Source organism: Dama dama, chromosome 1, assembly GCF_033118175.1.
Source record: "Dama dama isolate Ldn47 chromosome 1, ASM3311817v1, whole genome shotgun sequence".
Classification (NCBI taxonomy): Eukaryota; Metazoa; Chordata; class Mammalia; order Artiodactyla; family Cervidae; genus Dama; species Dama dama.
In genome coordinates this window covers 53,132,059-53,154,054 of record NC_083681.1, presented here as the reverse complement: position 1 = coordinate 53,154,054, position 21,996 = coordinate 53,132,059, and the positions used below count along the sequence as shown (strand labels likewise).

The 21,996-nt window shown below is 40.2% G+C and overlaps 1 protein-coding gene across 1 annotated transcript in view; it reads right to left on the bottom strand.

Annotated features, from left to right (window-relative positions):
- Window positions 1–18,260: 18,260 nt before the first annotated feature.
- Window positions 18,261–21,996, bottom strand: part of POLD3 (DNA polymerase delta 3, accessory subunit) — a 44,614-nt gene continuing 40,878 nt past the window's right edge. The window contains exon 12 of the mRNA XM_061150204.1: window positions 18,261–20,479. Coding sequence (XP_061006187.1) covers window positions 20,277–20,479 — 203 coding nt within the window. The 3' untranslated portion in view covers window positions 18,261–20,276. The remainder of the gene's footprint in view (window positions 20,480–21,996) is intronic.

Below are 21,996 nucleotides of genomic sequence, written 5' to 3'. Positions count from 1 at the left end.
CTTAGCATGTGAATATCCAGTTATTGAAAAGACTATTCTTTTCTCATGAAGTGTCTTGGCACCCATGTCAAACATCAGTCGACCATAAATATAAGCATTTAATTCTGGACTATGAATTCTGATCCATTGAGCCTTATGCCAGCATCAGGCTGTCTTGATTGCTATGTCTTTGTAGTAAGTTTTGAAATCAAGAAATTTGAGACTCCAACTTTCATCTTCCATTTTGAGATGGTTTTGACAATTTATGGCCCCTTATATATGCATATAAATTTCAGGATTGGCTTGTCAATTTTTGCACCAAAAAAAAGCCATCTTTTGCTAAAAGATTTTGATAGAGACTGCATTGAATCTGCAGATCAATGTAGAAAGCATTCCCATCTTAACAATATTAATTTTTTTTATTTATGAGAGTGGGGTATCTTTCCACTTAGTTGGGTCTTCTTTAATTTCTGTTGACAGTGTGTTGTGGTTTTCAGAATACAAATGTTATATTTCTTTGTTAAATGTATTTCTGTTCTTTTTGATACTATTCTAAATGGAACTGTTTTCTAATTTCATTTTTAGATTGTTCATCTCTAGTTTGTAGAAATACAAAAATTGACTTTTGTGTATTGATTTTGTATTCTGAAATCTTGCTGAACTAGTTTATTAGGTTTAGTTTTTTAGTGGATCCCTTAGGATTTTCTACTAGAAGTTTATGTCTTCTGAATATAGAGATAATTTTACTTCTTTCTTTCCAATATGGGTCCCTTTTATTGCTTTTTCTTGCTTAATTGCTCTGGCTAGATCTTCCAGTACAACATTAAATAGAAGTGGTAAGAGATATCCTTGTCTTGTTCTTGATCATAAGGGAAAGCTTTCAGGTTTTCACCATTAAATATGATGTTAGCCATGCGTTTTCATCAGTGCCTTTTATCAGGTTGAGGACGTTCCCTTTTATTTATTTATTTTTTTAGAGTTTTTTATTTTTAAATCATGAAACCATGTTAGATTTTGTCAAATACTTTGACTATTGAGATAATCATGTAGTTTTTAACTTTTATTCTATTGATAAGATGTTATAGTAACTGATTTTCAGATGTTTAATCAATCTTACATTCCTAGCATAAATATCACGCGGTCATGGCGTGTAATTTTTTTTATATGTTGCTGATTCAGTTTGGTAGTATTTTGTTGAGGGTTTTTGCCTCTTTACTCATAAGAGGTACTAGTATGTAGTTTGCTTGTGATGTCTTTGGTTTCTGGTAGTAGGGTAACAGTGATCTCATAGAATGAATTGAGAAGTGTCTTCTCTTTGGATTTTTGGAAGAGTTTGGCAAAACTGGTGTGAAGTCTTCTTTAAATGTTTGGTAGAGTTCATTCCTTTCTATTGCTGAGTTGTATTCTGTTATATGAATATAGCATAATTTGTTTATCCATTCACCTGTTGATAGATATTTGGGTTGTTTCCAGTTTTGGAATAAAGCTGCTATGAACATTAGTGTAAAAATCTTTATATGGACATATGTTTTCATTTTCTTGGGTAAATATTTACAAGTGGAATTGCTGAGTCATTTGGTAGGTTACGTGTTAGCTTTATGAGAAAGTTCCAGACTAATTTTCAAAGTGATTGCATCACTACACTTTACACTCCCACCAGCAATGTATTTTGCTTACTCCACATCCACACCACATTAGGTATTGCCAGCCTTTTAAATTTTAGCCATTCTAGTGGGCATGTTGTGATATCTCAATGATGTTTTCATTTGTTTCATTGATAAATAATGACATTAAGCACTTGTTCATGTGTTTATTGGCCATTTATTTATCTCCTTTTGTTTAGAGTCTTTTATCTTTTGCCCACTTTTTAAAAATTGGATTTTAACTTGGTGTTCTTAATGTTGAGTTGTAGCAGTTGTTTATATATTCTGAATAAAATTCCTTTGTCAATATAGATATGGCTATAGATAGATGTATAGTGACTATTTACTCTGTCTATGGCTTTCCTAATCATTTTCTTAATAGTGTCTTTTGATAAGCAGAGTGAAGTTGCTCAGTCATGTCCAACTCTTTGCAACCCCATGGACTGTAACCTACCAGGCTCCTCCATCCATAAGCAGAAGCTTTAAATTAAACCTTTAAATTTTGATGAATAATATTTTATTGACTTCTCTGGTATGGTTATTTCTTTCTGGGACCTGTCTAGGAAATCTGTGCCTAGCCAAAGATCATTAAAATAATCTATGTTTTCTTTTAGAAAACATTTTCATAGCCAATTGTTTCAGCACGGTTTGTTGAACAGACTTTTCTTTCTACATTGAATTGCTTTTGCTCTTTGGATGAAAATCAGTTGTGCGTGCTACGTCTCTTCAGTCATGTCTGACTCTTTGTGAGCCTCTGGATTGTAGCCCGCCAGGCTCCTCCATCCATGGGATTCTCCAGGCAAGAATACAAGAGTGGGTTGCCATGCCCTCCTCCAGGGGGTCTTCCCCACACAGGGATTGAACCTGCATCTCCTGCTTTGCAGGCAGATTCTTTACTGCTGAGCTACTGGGGAGGCCTGAAAATCAATTAACTACTCATTATTCCTGGACTAAGTATTCTGCCCCATTGATCTATTTTTTTCATCTTTATACCAGTACCACACTGTCTTGATTACTGTGGCATTACTGGTAAGATTAGAGATCAGGTAATGTAAATGCTTCAACTATGTCTTATTTCAAGATTGCCATTTGTGACAACATGATGGACCACAGATTATTCTAGATCTTTTATATTTCCATATAAAATGTTTCCCAATTTTATTGAGAAATAATTGGCATATATCACTGTATAAATTTAAAATATATAGCATGACAGTTTAATTTACATATATTATAAAATGATTATTGGAGAAGGAAATGGCAACCCAATCCAGTATTCTTGCCTGGAGAGTCCTGTGGACAGAGGAGCCTGGTGGGCTGCTGTCCATGGGGTCGCGTGGAGTTGGACACGACTGAAGCGACTTAGCATGCATGCATGCATTGGAGAAGGAAATGACAACCCACTCCGGTATTCTTGCCTGGAGAATCCCAGGGATGGAGGGGCCTGGTGGACTGCCATCTATGTTGTTGCACAGAGTTGGGCATGACTGAAGCGACTTAGCAGCAGCAGCAGCAAAATGATTATACCACATTTCATTAACATCTATCATCTCATATATGTACAGTAAAAAGAAAAGAAAAAAGTAATTTTAAAATTTATAAATGTTATAAGAGTAAGACTTAATTACTCCACCTCTCCTTCCTCATCCTCTACTCCAAATTTTATCATAATTTTAATTATATTGATAATTAGTGTTTGCATCATTATAACAATGTAAATATTATTTACTGCAGAACATCTTAGAAAACAGTGGCTACATGTCCTTTTTTGTTGTTGCTAATTGAAGTGTAATTGATCTACACCACTATGTGAATTCCAGGTACACATTATATGATTTGATATTTCTATAATTACAAAATAATCACAGTCTAGTTACCATCTGTCACCATATAAAGTTACTATAATATTATTGACTATATTTCCTATGCTCTACACCTATGACTCCTTTATTTTGTAACTGGAAGTTTGTACCTTTTAATTTCTCTTGCTTATTTCATTCATCCCATTACCTCCTCTCTGGCAACCATCTTTTTGTTCTCTGTATCTGTGAGTCGGTTTCTATTTTGTTCCATAAAACATTATACATACTCACACACCACATCTTTATCCATATATCCATGTATCTAATAATGGACACTTAGATTCTTTCCATATCTTGGCTTTTATAAACAATGCTGCAATGAACAGTGCTATGCCTATATCTTTTTGAATTAATGTTTTTATTTTCTTTGGGAAAATATCCAGAAGTGAAATTGCTGGATTGTATTGTAGTTCTATTTTTAATTTTTTGAGAAACTACCATATTGTTTACCATGGTGGCTACACCAATTTGCAATAGCACCAACAGTGCACAAACATTCCTATTTTTCCACATCCTCACTGTTATTTTTTATTTGTTGTCTTTTTAAGGATAGCCATTCTGACAGTGTGAGGTGGTATCTCATTGGTGTCTCATTTCCCTGATGATTGGTGATGCTGAGCATCTTTTCATGTGTCTGTTGGCCATCCATCTGTCTTTGGGAAAATGTTTAGTCAGGTCCTCTGCTCATTTTTTAAATTGGTTGTTTGTTTTTCTGATGCTGAGTTGTATGAGTTCTTCATGTATTCTGGATATGAATCCCTTGTCAGATATATCATTTGCAAATATCTTTTTCCATTCGGTAGGCTGTCTTTTCATTTTGTTGGTAGTTTCCTTTGCTGTGCAAAAACTATTTCATTTGATTATTCTCATCTGTAATGGTAAATTCTTTACCTCTGTTCTATTTCAGGATGGCTATATTCTAGATCTTCTATATTTCCCTATAAATTTTAGAACCAACTTGTCAATTTCTTAAAAGAGGATTGCTAGAAATTTGATATTGCTTTGAACCTCTTTATCAATTTGGGGGGAACTGACAAATTAACATACTGGGTTCTTCCAATCCATGAACATGATGTTTCTCCATTAATTTTTAATTTAATTTCTCTTTTCAGTGTTTATGGTTTTTTATGTAGAGGTTTTGCATATATTTTGTTATATTCCTAAATATTTTGTTTCAGTGCTATTATGGATAGTATTTAAATTTTTAAAAATTTTCAGTTGCTTATTACTAATGTATGTTGATACAATTGATTCTTGTATGTTGACTTGGTATCTCATCATTTTACTAAATGTACTTAGCTCAATAGTTTTTTTTGTTTTTCTTGTTTGTTTAGATTTTCTTAGGTTTTTCAATGTTCATGATCATGTTCTTTGAGAATAAAGGCAATTTTACTTCTTTGTTTTGAAGCCATACTTTCCTTTTTTATGTCTCTTATTTAGTTGTCTTATTCTATTGGCCAGAACCTCCAATGATATAATATTGAATGAATTAATAATGGCCAATATCACTGCCTTGTTCCCAAACTTAATTGGAAAGTGTTCAGTATTTCACCATTAAGTATATAATTAACCACAGGTTTTACATACATTCTGCTTTACAGATTTAGAATGCTTTGTTCTTTTTCTAGTTTTTGGAAAATTGCGGGGTTTTTTCCCTTTTTATCAAGAATAGGTGTTGAATATTGTAAAAAGATGCATGGCTTATTTTCCATGCACAGTTGAAAAGAACAGATATTCTGCAGTTATTGAGTGCAGTGTTCTATAAATGTCAATCAGGTAAAATTGGTTGATAAGGTTTTCAAATCTGTGTATTGTTGTATTGACTGCTTTTCCCCCATGAAAATGGATCACACGTTCCCATTTCTTTGCATATCTCATTTCTTGTGTTTGTTAGATGATATATTCTAGCAATTCTGAAATCTGTTCTTTCTTCGTTTAGGGGTTGTGTTGTTTTTGGTGGTTTAGTAATTTGCCTGGAATAAATCTGTGGAACCTATAGTGTGCAGCCATTGGTATCTGACTTATTTTTGTTTTGTTTCTTGAATTCTTGACTTTATTTTTAAGCCTTGCTTCCTAGGGATTGCCTCTGTGTCAGCATTGCGAAGTAGTCAACAAGTGACTGGTTAGAGGTTGTATTCCAACACCCTAAGCCCATAAGATTTTTGTTTTCTTCACTGGTTCTAAGATGAATCTAATGTGTGGGTTAGAAAGTACATTCAAAATCGTAGCAGTTTACAAATCTGCCCCAGCTCTTACTTTCTGTTGAGTGCGCTCATGTCCCCTCTACCTGTTTACATGGCCTTACGTTCTACCAGGAATATGTGGGTAGCCAGGGCACTCTCTGGTTTCTCCTGTGTACGGTGTACACTTTTGTACACAGATCTCTCCTGTGTACACTCTTTGGTCTTTCATGTGTTTTGCTGGAGCTGTTTGGGAGTTTATCAAGGCCCACTATATTGGCTCATTCCTGGTATACCTCTTAAAATTTCTGGCCCTTTGCTGGTTTTCCCTGTTAGTGTGTGTGTGTTCAGCCACTAGTGTCTTTCTTATTTTTTGTTTTGTTTCTTCCTCTGCGTGACCTGACCTCCTTTTAAACATCTTCAGCCTTGAATCTTGCCACTCTGAGCTTTCTTAACTTTGCTTCAGCCATATTGGACTATTTTCTTAATCTATCCAGGGCTTTACACTGCCTTCTTCTCTGTATGAAACTTTATTATTATTATTTTAATTTATTTTTTTTATTGAAGGATAATTGCTTTATATAATTTTGTTGTTTTCTGTCAAACCTCAACATGAATCAACCACAGGTATACATATATCCCCTCCCTTCTGAACCTCTCTCCCATCTCCCTCCCCATCCCACCCCTCTAGGTTGATACAGAGCCCCTGTTTGAGTTTCATGAGCCATACAGCAAATTCCCACTGGCTATCTATTTTACATATGGTAATGTAAGTTTCCATGTTACTCTTTCCACACATCTTACCCTCTCCTCCCCTCTTCCCATGTCCATAGGTCTATTCTCTATGTCTGTTTCTCCACTGCTGCTCTATAGATAAATTCTTCAGAACCAGTTTTCTAGATTCCATATATGTGCGTTAGAATACGATATTTATCTTTCTCTTTCTGACTCACTTCACTCTGTATAACAGGTTCTAGGTTCATCTACCTCATCAGAACTGACTCAAATGTGTTCCTTTTTATGGCTGAGTAATATTCCATTGTGTATATGTACCACCACTTTTTTATCCATTCATCTGTCGATGGGCATCTAGGTTGCTTCCATGTTCTAGCTATTGTAAATAGTGCTGCAACGAACAATGGGATACATGTGTCTTTTTCAACTCTGGTTTCCTCAGGGTATATGCCTAGGAGTGGGATTGCTGGGTCATATGGTGGTTTTATTCCTAGTTTTTTAAAGTAATCTCCATAATATAAAACTCTTAGAGGAAAACATAGGCAGAACACTCGATGACATAAATCAAAACAAGATCCTCTATGACCCACCTCCTTGAGTAACAGAAATAAGAACAAAAGCAAACAAGTGGGACCTGATTAAACTTAAAAGCTGTTACACAGCAAAGGAAACTATAAGCAAAGTGAAAAGACAACCCTTGGAATACGAGAAAATAATAGCAAATGAAACAACTGACAAAGGATTAATTTTCAAAATATACAAGCAGCTCATACAACTCAATACCAGAAAAACAAACAACCCAATCAAACAGTGGGAAAAAGACCTAAACAGGCATTTCTCCAAAGACATTCAGATGGCTAACAAACACATGAAAAGATGCTCAACATCACTCATTATTAGAGAAAAGCAAATCAAAACCACAATGAGATATCACCTTACACCGGTCAGAATGGCCAAAAAGTCTACAAACAATAAATGCTGGATAGGGTGTGGAGAAAAAGGGATGCACTTGCACTGTTGGTGGGAATGTAAGTTGATACAGCCACTATGGAACTTTATTTATATCCTCAACTTGGCTTACCGATTTAGAAATCAGCATCACTTTATTCACTCATCAAGTGTTTATGGAGCCCATCATGTAGCCCCCTTGGAGGAGGGCATGGCAACCCACTCCAGTATTTTTGCCTGGAGAATCCCATGGACAAGAGGAGCCTGGCAGGCTATAGTCCACAGGGTCACAAAGAGTCGGACATGACTGAACAACTAAGCAAAGTGCAGCATCATGTAACAGGTGCTATGATCTAGCAGTGAAAAAGGTATTTATACATAGTCCTTGTCCTCACTGAAATTTACCCTGCATCCTTACCATATCCACCAAGTCTCGACTTGAGGCCCCTTCTAATCAAGAAGTTTCATGGTGTCCTGTACTTCTCTCTCATAGCCCTTCTCTTAAATATTGTAATTATTATACTTCTTACCAACAGTTAACCCTCACTAGATTGTAAACTCTGTGGCAGCATGAACCATGTCATCCTGATCTTCAATTTATTTCCCCTCCTAGCACCACATTAAACATTTGTTCAATCAACAGTAAACTGCTGAAAAGTCAGCTTGGCTCTGAAACATACCCAGAGCATAGTCTGTGCAAGGCCCTGTAGGAGACAAAAATACAGGCCTCTCCCACCAGCCAAGTGTGGGTAGTGAGCACCAAGATCTCTGACTCTTGGGCCCACTTGGGGAGCTAACAAGCCCATTATGATACTCTCTCGAGTCTGCTGGCAGTGGTCACTCATGCTGATCTCCCCACCGACTCAGCTTCTACTGGAGTTTTCTCCCTTCCCAGTACTTACTTTCTTTACGACTGTGCTGGGTCTTCATTGTTGCCTGTGGGCTTTCTCTAGTTGTGGTGCAAGGGCTTTTCATTGCAGTGGCTTCTCTTGTTGCAGAGCATGGGCTGTAGGTATGGAGGCTTCAGTAGTTGCACCACGTGGGCTAAGTAGTTGCAGCTTACGGGCTCTAGAATGTGGATTCAGTAGTTATGGAGTACAGGCTTAGTTGCTCCATGGCATATGGGATCTTCCCTAACCAGGGATCAAACTCATGTCCCCTGCATTGGCAGGAGGTTTCTTAACCACTGGACCACCAGGGAAGTCCCTTCTTAGTACTCTTTTTGCCCCCAATCCACAGGGTTCAATCAGCTTCACAGACCCTCTGCTTATATCTCCAGGAACCACACGACATTCTAAGAAGCAGCAGCCACGCACCTAAGTACCTCACTGTCAGCGAATGACCAGACCCCATGTGAGGTACCTTTCAGCTTCCTCCAAGGCCTCGGGGAGTTTCCTGTTTCCTATAGCTGTTGCTGTTTCCTGTCCCTATAGCTACAGAGAGAGGAGTAGACTGAAAGGTCAAAGATGAAGTTCTGTCACAGACATGCCCTTGTCTTGGTAAGTCACCTAGCTTCCCTAGGCCTGGTTCCTTATCTAAAAAAATGGGGTACTATCTGCACACCTATCCTAGGATGTAAGGAAGATTTCCCTTTGACCTCCCTTTGACTGTACCAGGGCTGTCTCTGTAATGGCAGGTCTTGTCTTCCATGGTTTTTCCTTTGTCTTTAGAATGACACAGTCCTTTCCACAGCCACAGGCTTCTCAACAGTCTGGCTCAGCCTACCTCTCTGGCCTCAGCTTGGGTACAATCTTCCTGTCGATCACTGCACCCCAGCCACATTCCCCCACCAGGGCCTTCTTCACATGTGCCTGAAATCCTTTACCCCCTTTGCCTGGCCAACTCCTACTTATCTGTAAAGTCTGAGCTTAAATGCCACTCTTGCTAGGATAGTGCCCTGGATGATCCCCAACATAGTTAGGCCCATTACATCTTGTCACAGTGGCCTCTACAGATCCTTTGTGGGGCTTGTCACAGCAGTACCTGTGCATGCCATAACTTATTTGGTTGCCTCTCCCTTTCAAAACTCTATGAGGGCAGGTTCTGTTTCTGACTCATTCATGACTGTATATTTTCAGGGACTGGCAGAGTGCTCATCCCAGAGACACAAGGTAACTTTAAAAAAAAAAAAAAATATATATATATATATATATACACATATATATATATATATATATTTGGCTGCACCCAGTCTTAATAGCAATACATGGGATCTTCTGTCTTCATTGTGGCATGTTTGGGTTCTTTAGTTATATGCATCACAAGGCTGACCACTCAAACACTCCCTCCTCACTTCGGCAGAGCATCAGATGTGATAGGCCAGTTTGCAGCATGTGCAAACTCTTAGCTTTGGCGTGTGGGATCTAGTACCCTGACCAGGGATGGAATCCAGGCCCCATGCTTTGGGAGTGTGGAGTCTTAGCCACCGAACCACCAAGGAAGTGTCAAAGTTAACTTTTTTAAATGAATGAACTCTTATCATCTTAGAGCATCAGGGATAGAGATCTAATGGCTTCATTTTACAGCTGACAGAATGAAGGCCCAAGGAAGATAAAATGGCTTTTCCCAGATCGCATGGCCAGTGAGTGGAAAAGGTAGTTTTAGAATTCATTCATTCAAGAAATCTTCTCTAAGAGCCTACTATGTTCCAGGCACTGTCCTAGGTGCTGGAGATGGAACTATGGCCAAAGTAGGCCCTGACCTCCTAGGACTGACTACATTGTGGTGGAGGAAGATAAGCAGATAAACAAATAGCACTTATCATCATTTCAGGTGTTATATATCTTTGAGGAAAGAGGTGCTCTGAAGACAAAATCCCATAAGCAGCGAGGACTCAAACCCATGTTTTCTGCTTCCAAGTGCAGGCTCTTTCCACTACACCACGCTGCCTGCCCTAAGTAAACAAACAAAACCATAATTTATGAGGCTCCTTCAGCTGCCTGTGTGTGTGCTTGGTGGGGTGAAACCCTCATGAAGTCCATGAAAAAGGGCCAACATCATCAGAAGCAGCAGCTGACTGGCTTGCCTGCTAAAGCAGGTGTCCCGGCGTTAGCCAGCCTGGCCTCTACTGCCTTGAAACTTCACATCTGGCGCCCAAAGAGAGAGGGAGTGTGTTTAAATAAGACCATTATTGACCAAGTGGATTGAGGAGGTTGGAGTTGGCTCGTCTCTGGGAATGATGCAAACCACAAGGGGACAGTACTCAGGAGGCGGACAGAAAAACAGATGGGCTCAAACTGCAGGCGTGACTATGAGCACCCCAGCCCCCATCACTGGGGGAGGCAGGAGGAGGCCTCTTCACTGCCGAAGATCTGTTTACTTTTCACTTATAAAAGAGCCCTCTGATGCTTGTTTTTGGAGAAATAGAATGTGCACTGAGACCCCTGGCTTTCCTCTAAACTGTTTCAAGTAGAAGTGTGGTTGAAACAAGAGCTCAGAACATATGCAGGACACGGCAGCCCATGGAGAGGGACAGGTGCTGGTGGCTCAAGGATCAGACAGGTGATCAGAATCACAAGGCTGACCACTCAAACACTCCCTCCTCACTTCGGCAGAGCATCAGATGTGATAGGCCAGTGTGTTGTCTATAACAAAGGTTAGTTGAAAAACAAACAAATGAAGGATGACAACTCACTTTTCTCACATTAAGTAAGATTAAAGTCCAAAGCACTGCTTTGAAAATAATAATTATTTACTGACCAAACACTATGAACTGGACACTTCCTGGTCTCTCATCCTCATACTAATCTGCTCATAGATACTGATATTCATCTTACAGATGAGCAAATCAAGGCTCAGGGAAGTTCAGTGACTTCTGAAAAGTCACACTGGTAGTGAATGGGCACTTAGCTCCAATCTGTCTCAACTCTAAAATCCAAGTACTTTTTATTAATACAAAACCAAGACGTGACATCCACTTGCTTGAAAGCAAAAAGTGACACTTTCTAGCTGCTCGGCTGCTTCTAATGTGTCATTGGCTAAGCAGTTATGTAACCCAAGCTATGAGTTACACACAGTTCTAAGTAAGGGTGGGGGCTTCATGCAAAGGCTTCAGGATAGCTGGTCCCTTATTTTAGGGTAAACCTAGGAGTTTGCAGCCAAAACTCCTCACTGCTAAAGTAGAAGCCTGTCATTGTCCAGTCCTGAGCATAACGGCTGTTCAGTGAATGCCTGATGTGAACTCTCATTACAATATGCAAGACGGCTTACTGTGTTCCACCCCACTGGAAAAGAACACATGTCAGGAGAGGATGGTGATGGGACCCTCAGTCTGCCCCTCAAACCCCAGCTCAGCCAATGCTAGCCAGGTAGCCTCTCTTAATTTCTTAATCCACAAAATTGGGCTGGTATCTACACTTCACAAAATTATGAGTAAATGATAAAGTATATGAAAGCACCTGGTGTGTAATAGGTGTACAATAAATACAACCTTAGTCGTATTTATTCATTATTCACAGGAGATGAGTTTAGTTGACCAGTCTGGGACTATGGGTCATTTTGGCCCAGAAAATTCCAGGGAGATACAGTCAGTTCCAGGTCTAAATCAGAGTGTGTGTTTGTGCGTCAGAGAATGGCCTACATGGTTCCTTAGTGGAACCGTGGAACCAATCCCATCTCCATGGTTTAACAAGGACCATGGCTCAGGCAAAAGCCAGAGGATTTCCAAGCATGAGATGACCCAGCAAAAGGCTACTCAGTCCACATTTGAAGTCACCCCAATCCTCTCCTGTCCTGAGTTTCCAAGGGGATCACAGAAATTTGCCTAAAACTGAACTAAATCCAACTTCATATTATGTTCACCTGCTTGTTCTATCTCAAGATACAGGTGCAGTTTGGCTTTGATTTATGATCTATTTCAGATCAGTGATTCTCTCTTCAGGCTACAAAGGGTGATTTTTCTAATGTACGAATCTCAGATGTTACAATTTATTAATGGCTTTCTATTGCCTATAAAGTCTAGACTACTTAGCAAGCCTCTGTGATGTGGCCCCTGCCTACTTGTCTCAAAACCCACTATTCCGTCCCTCACTAAACCACTTGTGTGTGTGTTCTCAGTCATGTCTGACCCTTCATGACTCCATTAACACTCTGCTTTCTCATGTGTCTATGCCTCTTATGTAATATGTCCTATTCCTTTCGCTGGGGGTGCCCTTCACTTTCCCATTTGACAAACTTTTATTCTTAGTTTAAGAACTTCATCCCGTGAACCCTTAATCCCTAAGGCAGTCACAGACAACCCTTCTCTGGGCCCACACTGACTGTGGGCACATACTTCCTTTACATAGCGGAGGGAGGACATGACACAGTGGAAAGAAAATAGGTTTCAAGTCAGAAAGCTTAGAGTTTAAACTCTGGCCCTCCTCCCGGGCCAGCTGGAGAGATGTAGCCTTCCAGCCTAATGTATAGTCCACTCGTGTGGTTCCCCTTATGTAAAGACAGATGCAGGGACTTGTAGCCAAAAGATTTAGTGACCTGAACCACCAGTAAGGTCATCTCTATCTGACAATTCTGAAGTTGCAATTTATTTTACTCCTTTTGTTCCAGCCTCCACATTGGCCCACACATCCATCTGACAGGGAGTCAGCTTCCTATACAGGTTTGCTAATCGCAGTCACTCAAGTATTCTAGTTCCTCCAATTTTTCATTATAAATTTATTGTTGAAAACAAATGCATCTCACCTCTGCCACTTACTGGCCAAGTCATTTAAACTCTGAGCCTCTGTATCATTTGTAGATGAAAAGTGTTGTGAGGATTAAAGAAAATAGATCTAGCACAAATTCTGGCCCACAGTAAGCACTGTTTTATCATTACCGCACATATTAACTATTTGTCTATGTCTCTCCCTCCACTAATTCCTCAAGGGCAAGAAATTCATCTTTGTATCCCCATCATCTAGCACATAGTAAACTTTTGACAGAAGTCTGTGAGACGCACAAGACATACATGTTTGACCTTTACAATGACTTTCAGTTCCAGGAAGCAGAGAACTTGTCATGTGCTTTTATCTTTCATAGCAGCCACCATGACTGTTGGGCAAATCAGTAAGCATTCATTCAAGGCACATTCATGAGAAGACCAACACATTCTTCTTAGCAGTGGAAAAGTTACATGATGTGAAGTCTGAAGACCTTGGTTCTAGCCCTAGTCCACCCCCTTACTGGGAGGGGGATTAAGCATACTTGATAAATGACCTGGGCTTGTTTTCTGCAAAATAGGGGAGAGAAAAACCTTGAGGTTTATCACAAATAAGACTAAGTGAAGCAACACGAAAAGGTGGACTATAACTAACAGGGACAAGAGACACTCTATCAGGCTTCATGGTTTCAGGAAAATTGTCCTGCTTCCTGTACCTCCCATACCAGGAGAGGCTAAACCCCCCCCCACAATACCAGATTATGCTGTTTATGTAATCATCACACATCTTTTAGGAAAACCTGGCTTGGGGAAGACTCCTTTGGTCTAATCCAGAGCCATCAGCCAGGCTAACAAGTGGCCTGAAGCCACTTTACTACCTGTGAACTCAACATGGCTTCAATAGGGCAAAAAAATGCCAAATTTCTTGATTTTCTTACAGAGGTTAAGTCAAAGGCAAGGCCAAGAATTGGACAATCTTTTCCAAGGAAAAACAGTGTTCTTGATTTAGACTAAAAGCAACTAAATGGATTACTTAGCAAACTATGCTCTATTCAGAAGAATTTCCTGATGATCTAAAAATTAATCATAAAATTTTATTCTAGCCTCTCTTTAAATTCTTCCTAACATTTATTAGTTTACTTATCTAACTATGTAATTTAGTAAGTATGGTATACTGAACATAATTGAATCTTTGTTTATAGATTCAAGACCACTTGGCAGGAATGCTGTAGAGAGGACTCAGGCAGAAGATGGGTGGTTGAGTTGGATAAACAGTAAGATCGCCTTCAAATCTGACAGCTTGGGATCTGAACAACCTAGCTGTATTTTCACTTGTAAAAATCAACATGAATCATAATCAGGCAGTATGAAAGTGTGAGCTAATATAGAGTCAAAAGTGGTATAGCATAGGGTTAAGGCTGCAGGCCCTGAAGCCAAACTGTCATGACTGATAGCCTGCCTGTCACTTGCTGACTCTGTGATCTTCAAGTTGCGTTATTTCTGTTTCAGTTTCCTCATGTGTAAAATGGGAATAAAAGAAAAAAAAAAAAAGTACTTGTCTCTTAGAGTTGCTGTAAGGATTAAGAATTAATATATCCGGGAGGAAAAGGCAAGACAGGAATAGGGGACTAAGAGGTACAGACTACTAATATAAAATAAATAAGCCACAAGGATTTACAACACAGGGAATATAGCAAATATTTTATAATAACTATAAACTATAACTTTAAAAAATTGCAAATTACTATATTGTACACCTAATATTGTACATCAATTTAAATTTAAATATACCTCAATTTAAAAAAAAGCTAATACATTCAACCATTCTTGGAACAGTACCTGCCACACAGTAGGTGTCCTGTTTTGTGTTATCTAAAGTGGAAATGAAAGTTGCTCAGTCGTGTCTGACTCTTTGCAACCCCATGGATTACACAGTCCACATAATTCTCCAGAATACTGGAGTGGGAGCCATTCCCTTCTCCAGGGGATCTTCCCAACCTAGGGATCAAACCCAGGTCTTCATTGCAGTCAGATTCTTTACCAGCTGAGCCACTAGGGAAGCCCTTGTGTTAGCTAAATATATGTCACAACGGGTCTTCCCAGGTGGTGCCAGTGGTAAAGAACCCACCTGCCAATGCAGGAAACATAAGAGATGCTGGTTCGATTCCTGGGTCAGGAAGGTCCCCTAGAGAAGGAAATGGCAACCCAATCCAGTATTCTTGCCTGGAGAATCCCATGGACAGAGGAGCCTGGCAGGCTACAGTCCATAACTTTGGAAAGAATCAAGACACAACTGAAGCGACTTAGCACAGTATGCATGTCAAAATACGAGGGACTAACTGCCCATGCATCATTTTACTAGAGCCTGAAAACAACCCTTTAGGGTAGATGGTGTAGCTCATTCTAAAGATGAAGAAACCAGTTCTTGGAAGATGAGTACCTCACTTGATGTCAGTGCCTGGCACAGGGTTTGAATCCAGAGCCCACTGCCTCCCAACTTGTGCTGCTTCCATCACAGCTCCCTGCTTCCCCAGTATGTCAAAATTGTGTGTGTGCAAAACTGAGCTGAATTTACACTGATTCAATATATGTAGATCCTGCCTTTTGGAATAACCCTGGGTACATGCTTGCTATCTTGTCAATATTCTCATTTTTAAGGTAGGGCAGAAATAACCCCAGTAAGGATTCACTTTATCATGGTTTACTTACACCATGATTATGTAAACAGTCATGTTCAAACAGCTAGATAAAAATCCACTAAAATGGTGAGCCTCCCTTAGCCTGTTTCTTGTCTTAAATCCTTTGTTATTCTTTACACGGGACTATAAACTTTGCCCATTGTGATTATCCCGGTTCTCTTCTGAATTAAGTCCCTCTTACCACTCACCTAAGCACCATCTCAGCTGCTATACAATGCTATTTAATGTGCTTGTGCTCCACAAAATGCTAACCTCTGAGCTCTTGCAATCCATCAAGTACCTTATCTAGGACTAAATATAACTAGTATTCAACAACTCCTTGACCCTTTGGATTTGAATGACCCAAAGTAGATGCTGAACAATGTGATTTTTTCCCATTCTTCAAGAGCAGTTCGGTAGAAGACATAAGAACCTTGAGAAAGCAAGCCTAAAGGACTGAAAAAAAAAGAACTTTGAGTGTTAAAAAAAGGAGGGGTGGGTGGGTAGGAGAAGCCAAAGTGAAGCCTCAAGAAACAAGAAGTCTGGCAAAAAGCAAATGAGAAAAAAGAAGGGCAGAGGTGGTGGAGGAGCCAGACGATAGTTAGGGGTTGAAATGAAGGGGAATTCTAGAGTTAAGGTGGGTTTGGATCAGAAGCCTTCCCAAGTTTCTCAGGCTCAAGAGCCTGGGTGGCAATCTGTGGGTGGCCCACACTTAAGAACACACGAAAAAAAAACTGGACACAGATACAAGTGGTGAGAAGTGTCAAGCAGCAGGGAGTGGCAAGAGTCAATCCTAAATGCAGTCATTTGGGTACAATGTGCCCTTCAGAGAGGGCATGGTGACAACATGGGCTGATTTACAGAGCCGCCAGGGTAATAACTCAGAAAGCAATACTGCCTTTTCCCAACAAAACGAGGCAGCCCCAGAATGTTTCATGGTGGTAAAAAGCTGCATGACAGCATACTGAGGTCCCAGAACCAATGAAAGGAGACAAGTTTACCAAAACGAGTCTTGACACAGAGTACGTTTCTGGCAAATATGTTATTATGCACTCACTCTATTCAGGTCCTGGAGCAACTATTTCGTTTCCTTATATGGCCCTTCTCTTCAGCTCTCTCCTGTATAATAACTAATGTCTTCTTAGAGAAACAAAGAGAAGGAATAGAACTGTTCCACTTGTCCTCTGTTTTTTTCAGGGAAATAAGCAGAGGCACATATCACTGAGATGTCAGAGGAGAACTACCAGTTTTTTAAAATCACTTTTTAAAAACTTGAAATCACTTCTGCTAGAGAAAGCTGTGTTGATGCAGGAAGACAAGGGAAAATACTGCAACTGCCTATCCCGACTGCCAGAATTAAGCAGTCTTACTTTAACCAGGACATTTTTAATTCCATTAGAACTTTAAATACCACTAGAACTAAGATACAATGTGGGAGCATGGGTAGAAACATTCCCTATATGGCACACAAAATCAAAGAAAATGCCAGCTGTCATGCTTAAATAAAAATCAACTTCTAATGTTACTCTTCTTAAAATTCTTCAGTTGGCCCCCACAGTTTTCAAATAAGATCCAAATTCCTTAGCAAGACCCCGACTTCACTTCTCGGTGTACTTTCCTCCCTATTCCCAAATTCTAACAGTTCATTTCCCCCTAAAAGTCGTTCCTCTGCCTGGAAAATCCTTTCATCTTTGCCTGGCAGAATCCTACTCATCCTTCAGAGAAACTGCTTAGCTTTCTCTCCTTTGGGAAGAATTCCCCAACACCCACCCTCCCATGGGCACTCAGAAGACCCTGTGCTCATTTACGATTGCACTCACCATAGGATGCTACAATTTCATTTTACTTCCTTGTTTCTTCTACTAGTTCCTGAGGACAACTAGTAGAAACTAGGATTTCTATAGAATTTCTAGGATTCTCTATTCTAGTGGTCACAACAGAAGCCTGACATGATGCACAATGTTTTCATGAATAGTCAAGATAGTCATTTGTGAATCTTACTTTCTCTCATTAGGAAAATAACCTCTCTAAAACCTTGCATAAAATAGGGTAACGATCTTCCTTCCCTCTTTGACTACATTTATAGCCAGAATGATGATTTTGAAAGAGTATAACATCTGGGTCATATCCTCGATAACATTTCAGGAAGCTGGTGGCTAATTGCATCATTTATGACATCAAGAAGGAAGCATCATTTGCAAAGCACCTACGTGTTCTGAATTTATTCTGTATATAAATTACTTCACCCTTGACAATCCCTGGTAACTTGTCTGAGCTCTAGTTTGATAAAGAACCTGAGGTTTAGAAATCTGCCCATGGTCATACAGCCAGCCAGTGGTGAAGCCAGACTAATACAATGTGCAGGATCAGGACAAGATTTTCTTCTGAAGGAACTAAAAAATGAGGTTGGCTGAAACTAAGATTTCCCACAGGGCTGAAAAGTGATGAAGACAGCAAATAACTTGTCCATCTCAGACTATGGGTATGCTATTTTAACATATAAACTAAAAACCAGCCTTCTTCCTGTTCAGAGTTTGAATAATTGCATACACTGTTGCTGTCCTGTCAAATAACAGACTCATCAGACATTCAGTTTGAAGCACTGTTTTAAAACAACTTCTCAAATTTATTTAACTCATGTGAATAACATGGTAGTTTTTTTTTTTTTTTTTACAAAAAGAAAAAAAACAGCCAGTGCTTACTACTTACCAAGCCTCACAGATGGCTCAGAGTGTAGGCAGCATACTGGGCACAGTGATCACAGGATTTGCGTTATCCTTGCAAAGACAGAACTCCACCAGCACCAGAGTTTTCCAATTCGAAATGTGATTTTATTTGAGATCCCAATGTAATTTTTTTAAAAATGACTGGATTGTTGCTTTTTTTAATTTTCCATTACTAGTTAGAAAAATGACTAGAGGCAATGACAAAAATAACCATTTAAAAGGGATTCCTCTCCAGAAATTTTTTTGTAAAGGTTTAAGTTCAGCCTTTCCAGCCTTCTCTCTGTCCTTTTACGTTTTAAAAAGAAAGGGGTTTGGAATATGTCAACCTTTACTCAGCCTGCTCACAAAGCCTCTGTCTTCTCAAGTTGTAGACATATTGCCGGGACTCATCTCCCAAACCTCTGGTTTTAATCAAGAACATGGGTTGCCTGGCTGGAGGGGCCTGAGTGACAGTTGCTTAAAGAAGCTCCTATTAATTCAAGGTCAGTCACAAACCTAACCTTAAACAGTAGATGGCTGACTGCATCACTTACGACATACACCAGGTGAAGGTGGAAGGAGCAAGAGGCAAGTCAGACATCCCTCCTCTGTTAGTCATGAGTCAGGCCAGCAGCTGAGCCTGTGTTCCTTTCCTTTCCTCAGAGCTCACAGTGCAAGGTCACTGCCATACCACCTCCATCCCCCAAGCTCACTGTCCAGCCATAGAGGAAGTTGCTTCCACGTTTTCACTGGAATAAATGATTTTCCACGAATAAAAAATGAAAATGTTTAGATGTACCAATGACTTGGCTCTCTCCATCTCTTCTTGGGGAACCTCTACTTTTAAGCACGTGGGGAGTTAAAATTACAGAGGCGCGAGACTGACAGACAAGGTGCTTTACCTCTTCCTCATCACCTTTCTGGAAAACTGCTGTTTCTAACATTCAGGTTCCTTGAAAAGGAGAAATTTTACTTAACTGTTGTACACTGTGTGTAAGAAGGGACTTCTCTTAGCCCTTAGCCTTCATTTCACTGTGTGGGTTTCCCTCTCTAGGTCTTGAGAGTGAGAAAGGGAGAGTGGAGAGGAGACACAAATCACAAAGAGCAATACACAGCACACCCTATGTCAGCAACATGACAAGTCCTCTCACATCATCAGTGCTGCCTGTAGTTTCTGGTGGGGTGAATACAGCATTGCTTTCTGTTTGCGCTATGCCTCAGGCTTTCCCCAACCACTAATTGCAGGTAAAGGTCTAGAGAGGAAGAGCTTTTGAGAAAGGGCGAGAGCATAAGTAACATGCTGGTCTGGGGCCAGGTGTCAGTGTACTTTATAATGGAGGAAAAGAGGACTACAGGCAGATTTCTGTCTCAGCCTTAGTCCAAGATTTAAAAGACTTACAGAAAATACTTCACACAGCAGGGTGGCAGTAGGGAAGGGAGGGCGGGGGAATGACAGACACACCCAGTAAAATTCAGGGATAAGAGAACACCTGCACACGTCCGTGGGATACAAAAGAACGAGGAGGATCACTTCCTGAGCGATACATGGATGCATAAGGGCAGAGGACGCGTAGGACACAGTGGGTTAGCCATTAATGGCTTCAGCGATAATTCAGAAACCTGTTCCAATTTATTTTTGGAGTGAAATCTTCTCCTGGACAGGTCAAAATTGTGCTTTAAAAAATGTCATTAGAAGGTAACAGCTTTTCAAATATTCTTCTGCCTCTTGCATCCAGGTGATTTCCTTTTTGTTGAAAACGAGAAGCCATATAAACCTTACAGGGTGGACGAACAGTCTTTTGACACAGGTGAGGCGAGGCGCTGGATGAACTTACACAGTAAGTGACAGTCTGTATGTCCCGGGCTTGTCCCTTGACCACACCACATCTCTGACCTAACAGAGATGGCAGTTCACTTTCTCGGGAAGAAGCCAGTAATGGCCACTTGTCTATTGGCTTTGCCCATAGCAGCAGTTCCCTTCTTTGGGCCTTTTCGTTCCTCTTTGGGTTCCTTTTTCACAGCCATGGCAGGAGGCCTGTGGATAGAGGAAGTCTTCATCTTAAGCTCTTCTTCACTATCTGTGCAGGATTCACTCTCAAAGACTTTCTCAGTCACTGGTAGAACAAGGGGAAAAACAGGATATGAATGGGTTGAGTTATTTAGAACACTGCTCTCGAGAGAGAATAAGCTGTCTGGTTCACTCCAATCCCCTCAGTCCCACTGACCGAGGGAGGTGTGCTCACCGATCACTGCAGCTTAATACTGCTGGGAGATCAGATCCCACCTCAGGTAGGAGGCAGTATCTTGAGCTCACAGCCTTCAGCTGTGGCTCATAATCAACATTACCCCTTATTCTGTCACTGCTGTGTCCCATGACTAAGTGGGCCTGTGTCATTTGACTGCCCAAATCCTGCATTTGGGCCTTTGTCTGTGCTAGCTAACTGCCTGAACTCTGGATCAGAACTGTCTGCTGATGTCAAACACCTGCTTCTATCTCCATGCTTTCACTGACTTCTTCAGTCTCATCTTCCTGACCCACAGTGCTGCCATTTCCATCTTTGGTTTTCCTGCTCTTAATCCTGGTTCGACCTGCTAGTCCCTGTCCCGTCTAGCTAGGCTCACTGCCATAGTACCTCCTGGCTAGCCCTGCCCTGATGTTACGGAGGGTCTTCATGTCCTAAGTACAGAGAACTGGAGATTAGTTAGTTCCTCCCTTGTTCAGTTCTTAGTTCTCAGTGACCCAAGATTTAGTAGTGGTCTACATCATGAAGACACTATCTCAGGCAAACTCAATCAGATGACAAACTTGATGGTTTTAAGGAAAGACGATGATAAAATGAGAAAGTTACCAGTGCTTTTACTCCTTGTCAGCCAAGGGCATATTTTGCCTTTTCTCCTACCAAAAAATTCACTGAATTTTTCCCACAGGAAACTTGAAAAAAATTTACATGAGTGAGGAGTCACTATAAGAAAGCCCCACAGGGCACAGGCACAGACAATGGCTTCCAACAATGATGTTCCAGAACCGACAATGTTCTTCAGTACTACTGCAGAGTACACGGCAACCACAAGAAACAGTACAATGCCACCCTCCTGTGACTTTAGAGAGATGCAGCAGCTGTACAACCAACATCATCTAAACCCTTTCTCAGCAAATGAAAAACGGAGAACATCTTTTCATAGCGGAACAGAGTAACCTAATATGCATAATAAATATTCAAATGAGCAAAGTAAAAGGTATTTTTTTCCCATTAAAGAACTGTTCCTTAATAGTTTTAAGCTGTCAACTATTGATCATTTCTTTCAAATAAAATATGTCAGTCAAACTGTTCTAAAGGCACTGACTTTGGAATCAAATACACCTATGTTCTAATACCTAGTCAGTCACTTACCTAACCTCAAATTTTAATGTGTATCAGAATTACTTGAAGCCTTGTTTAAACATGGATGGCTAGGCTTTATTTCCAGAGTTTTAGATTCAGTAGGTCTGGGGCGGACCTGAGAATTTGCTTTTCTAACATGTTCCCAGGTGATGCTGATACGCTGCTGGTCGGGGGACCACACCTTGAGAATCACTGTTTGTTGCTACCCTGTAAAAGGTCATTTGCTGCCTCAGAGAAAGTACAAATAC